This window comes from Apium graveolens, chromosome 1 (genome assembly GCF_009905375.1).
Source record: "Apium graveolens cultivar Ventura chromosome 1, ASM990537v1, whole genome shotgun sequence".
In the NCBI taxonomy this organism is placed as follows: Eukaryota; Viridiplantae; Streptophyta; class Magnoliopsida; order Apiales; family Apiaceae; genus Apium; species Apium graveolens.
In genome coordinates, this window is record NC_133647.1 from 205,425,688 (window position 1) to 205,431,116 (window position 5,429).

A 5,429-nucleotide genomic window follows, 5' to 3' on the forward strand; every position below is an offset into this window, starting at 1 on the left:
ACAAAAGGATGATTGAAATAATACTGTGCATGCTAACTTTTTTTCACTATCCACCTAACACAATCACAAATACACGACAATAATTGCTGCTTTCCAAGTTCTGACAAAGTTATATTTTTTAAAAGATGATTTTACTACCAAAGCAGCTCAGTGATAATTTTTCTACTCCTAATAGCAACTACAATGCAAATGTCAGGTTGCCTAATTAAAGTGGGACCCAACTTATATCACCTCAACAAAAAATGGCATCTCTAGATAGTGAACAACTTATTCAAATGCTAAGATTCATTTGTCAGAAGTGTTATACCTTTAGCATTCAACACTTGTGCAACCCGGTTCAATTCTCATAGCTCCAATGCAAAATAAAAGAAAAATGAGGAGGGAGGATGTCTAAAGGCTCTCAAATGGGCAGCACTGGAGCTGCTGCAGCACTCCATTGCTCACCCCACTAATGCATGCTAACCTTTTTCCATTATCCACCTAACACAAACAAATAGAGATCTATATGTGTGTGTATATAATGACAATAAATTGCTGCTTTCCAAGACATTTGATATTCACCCTACCAAAAAAAATTCTAAAAACTCTAGAAAGGAATTAATCTTGAATAATGATATAAAAATTAAATTTTTTATAATATAATAAATTATATTTGAAAAAGTAAATTTCATACTAAATAAGATAATCTTATATAAGTTTAGGAGAACAAAGATATTGATATTAACATATGAAATCTACTTTTACGTTAAAAGAATAGTGTTAGTTATTATTTGGCATGATATTAAAATTTTATGATTGCTTAGAAATTAAATTAATTTTAAATTTCACCATTGTTTGTTATGCCCAAAAATTGATATAAACAATATTCAGATTGAGATTGATTAAATAGTCAAAACTGGGGAAGAAACGGCTAAAATTAAGGAACAGATAAAGTTATGGAAGAAAAGTAGGCGCGCCCTGTGTGTAGGAAGGATGCGCCCTATAGTTTGATGGCTGATAAATAGGTTTCTTTCAATGGACCCCATGTATAGTAGACTCTGTGGAGTGTTCTGTTTTCGCCATTTTTGCACACCATGTTGATTGTCCCTTTGCCCTCAATTTGTACTCGAGATCCATCACCAAACTTCACATGTCCTCGTAGTGTCTTGTCCAACTTTTCAATTTTTTCACGACACCCGGTCATGTGGTTACTTGCTCCGTTATCGAGATACCACATATTATCTGTTTCCTCCTTTGTGTTCGATTTTGATCCTTCACTGAGCAAAATCACACCGTTTGTTGTTTCTTTACTTATTGTCATTAGGAGAGCAGGTTCATCATCAGCTGTTTGTGACAAATGCACTTTTCCGCGATGCACTTTGTCCCTCTTCGGTTTTCTACATTCGGCAGCGAAATGCCCATATGCTCCACAGTTGAAACACTTTATTTTACTTCGATCAATTCTGTCATGACCTCCCTGATTATCCCGTCCATGAAAACCGTTTCCACCTCGATTAGATATTTGCAGCCACTCTTCACGTGTAAGCAGAAGCTTCCCACTACTGGCTTCATATTTTGACCATTCTTCCTCATTTATGAGTAGTTGTTGCCCTTCTTTGCTCTCACCTTGTCCTGAAAGATGTTATTCATGAGCCTTCAACGAGCCAATTACCTCCACTATAGACATTGTTTCTAAATTGCCAAATTGCTCAAGTGTTGAGGCAATTTGTAGAAACTTGTTGGAACTGCCCGTAGGATTTTCTTCACAACGTACTTCTCTCCAATTGATTCTCCAAGTGCCATGATCTTCGCAACCCAGCCATTCAATTTCAAATAAAAGTCATCCAATTGCTCCGTCTCATTCATCTTCAGCGACTCAAACTCCGCCTTGAGAGTTTGGGCCTTAAATTTCTTCACCCTATCAGCACCTAAAGACGTTGTTTTAATGGCTGCCCAGACTTGTTGGCAGTTGTACGCTCCGCTAGTGTCAACAGCAGTTCTTCTGAGATTTCCTGGTAGATCATCGCCATAGCACGTTTATCCGCCTTGTCCTCGATGGGTGCTTTTGGGTCCTTGGGCTCTACTGCTTCCTACACGTTATATGCCTGCAAATATACTTTCATTTTCATAGCCCAGGCAGTATAATTGTTTTTGTTAGCATTGGGTAGCTAAGCCCAATTTGCCCGTCTTTGCCCTTGCTTGAATCTGCCATTGTTGTGTCTCGATAGTACGTTTCTCTAACTGTTTATAGTGCTCTGATACCAGATGTTAGAAAGTAAAGATAATTGTTTACAAATGCAAACTGGGATTACAGAATGAAACAGGAAGAATTACACGATGAATAAAGAAAGCAGCTAACATCCATAACTCCTACAAACCAGGTCACACTCTTGATTTATCTCCATGAACACCAAACTGACTATAACTACTTCAACGTGTACACGTTAGTTTATTCAAAACATTATTAAATAAAACAAACAAATAGAACATGTTTAGAATTAAACTCAACAACAAGTACACGATAATAAGTTGCTGCTTTCCAAGTTCTAACAGAGTAATTTTTTAAAAGACGATTCTACTACCAAAACAGCTCACTGATAGTTTTTCTACTCCTAATAGCAACTGCAATACAATGTCATGTTGCCTATTTTTAGTGGATCCAACTTATATCACCTCAACAAAAAAATGGCCTTTCTAGAAAGTGACCAACTTATTCCAATGCTAAGACTCATTTGTCAGAAGTGCTACACCTTTATCATTCAACACTTGTGCAACCCGGTTCAAGTCTCATAGCTCCAATACAAAATAAAAGAAAAATGAGGAGGCCGGATGTCTAGAGGCTCTCAAATGGGCAGCATTGGAGCTCGTACAGCACTCAATTGCTCAGCCCACTAATGCATGCTAACTTTTTTCCACTATCCACCTAACACAAACAAATACAGAACTATGTCTGTGTATATATAATGACAATAAATTGCTGCTTTCCAAGACATAGTAATATTTTAAAAAGATGATCTACTACCAAAGCAGCTCGCCCAGAGTTTTTCTACTCCTATACTTGTAGCTGATATTCACCCTACTAAAAAATTCTAAAAACTCTACAAGGAATTAATCTTGAATAATGATATAAAAATTAAATTTATTTATAATATAATAATTTATAATTTAAAAATTAAATTTAATACAAAATGAGATAATCTTATATAAGTGTAGGGGCACAAATATATTGATATTAACATATGTAATCTACTTTTACTTTAAAAGAATAGTGTTAGTTTGTTTTTTCGACTAATATTAAAATTTTATGATTGCTTAGAAATAAACTGAATTTAAATTTCACCATTGTTTGTTAACTAAATTTAAATTAATTCAAATATTTATTAAATTTTTATAAAGTACGTTTTAGTTATCTTCTAAATCATTAATTTACTAATTATCAACTATAATTCATTAATTTGGTGATTCCCACTTATTTTTAGCAGCATATGTTTTATATATTATTTTTTAAGAAATTTATCCAAATATCTAATAGACGGTAATACACCAATATATTTATTCTAGAAATTTATTTTAATTCAAATATTTATTAAATTATTATAAGTAGGTTTTAGTTATCTTGTAAATCATTTATTTATTTGCTGATTCCCACTTATTTATAGCATCACATGTTTTATTTTTTTATTTTTTAACAAATTTATCCAAAAAACTAATAGACAGTAACACACCAATACATCATTCTACAGACTCACTCTAGGGCCTTAACACAACTAGGTCACAGCCATCTTTCCCCTCTCTCAAAAAAAGACCTCGATAATGGAATGCAGGCCATAAATATTGTTCATACATATATTTAGAGTCACTACAGATGTCTCAATAAATGTCTGTTTTCAAGTTTAGAAACCACAACTAAAAATAATTGAAGATAGTAAGCTAATTGCTCACCACTCATTAGAGTTCTATAAGGTTAGAACCTTTCCCAGAAAAGGATGATTGAAATAATACTGTGCATACTAACCTTTTTCCACTATCCACCTAACACAATCACAAATACACGACAATAACTGCTGCTTTCCAAGTTCTGACAAAGTAACATTTTTTAAAAGATGATTTTACTACCAAAGCAGCTAACTGATAATTTTTCTACTCCTAATACCAACTACAATGCAAATGTCAGGTTGCCTATTTTCAGTGGGACCCAACTTATATCACCTGAACAAAAATGGCATCTCTAGATAGTGAACAACTTATTCAAATGCTAAGACTCATTGTCAGAAGTGTTATACCTTTAGCATTCAACACTTGTGCAACGCGGTTCAATTCTCATAGCTCCAATATAAAATAAAAGAAAAATGAGGAGGTAGGATGTCTAAAGGCTCTCAAATGGGCTCAATTGCTCACCCCACTAATGCATGCTAACCTTTTTCCATTATCCACCTAACACAAACAAATACAGATCTATATCTGTGGTATATAATGAAAATAAATTGCTACTTTCCAAGACATTTGATATTCACCCTACTAAAAAAATTCTAAAAAACTCTACAAAGGAATTAATCTTGAATAATGATATAAAAATTAAATTTATTTATAATTTAATAAATTATATTTTAAAAATTAAATTTCATACTAATTAAGACAATCTTAGATAAGTTTAGGGGAACAAAGATATTGATATTAACATATGTAATCTACTTTTATGTTAAAAGAATAGTGTTAGTGTTTGGCCTTATATTAAATTTATGATTTGCTTAGAAATTAACTCAATTTTAAATTTCACCATTGTTTTTTAACTAAATTTATTTTAATTCAAATATTTATTAAATTATGATAAAGTACGTTTTAGTTATCTTCTAAATCATTAATTTACTAATTATCAACTATAATTCATTTAATTTGCTGATTCCCACTTATTTTTAGCATCATATGTTTTATATATTATTTTTTAAGAAATTTATCCAAAAATCTAATATACCGCAATACACCAATATATTCATTCTAGAGACTCACTCTAGGGTCTTAACACAACTCAGTCACAACCATCTTTCCCCTCTCTCAAAAAAAGACCTGGATAATGGAGTGCAAGGCCATAATTATTGTTCATGCGTGTCTTACAGTAAATGGGTGTTTTCAAGTTTAAAGCCACTACTAAAAATAATTGAAGATAGTAAGCTAATTGCTCACCACTCATTCTAATTCTACAAGGTTAGAACCTTCCCTAGAAAAAGATGATTGAAATAATATTGCACCTGTATTGCACCACTCAATTGCTCAGCCCACGGATGCATGCATGCTAACTTTTTTCCACACCTAACACAAACAAGTACATGACAGTAAGTTGATGCTTTCCAAATTGTGACACAGTAATTTTTGAAAAGATGACTCTACTACCAAAGCACCTCACTGATAGTTTTTCTACTCCTAATAGCAACTGCAATACAAATGTCAGGTGC

General features: G+C 32.9%; 1 protein-coding gene across 1 annotated transcript; it reads right to left on the reverse strand.

The window, feature by feature from the left end:
* Window positions 1-390: 390 nt before the first annotated feature.
* LOC141718350 (uncharacterized) lies at window positions 391-1,845 on the reverse strand. The gene is made up of 3 exons (XM_074520735.1): window positions 1,716-1,845; window positions 1,073-1,611; window positions 391-480 (listed from the first exon to the last, which is right to left on the reverse strand). Exons 1-3 carry the CDS (start codon window positions 1,843-1,845, stop codon window positions 391-393), a joined length of 759 nt encoding a protein of 252 aa, XP_074376836.1.
* Window positions 1,846-5,429: the final 3,584 nt, after the last annotated feature.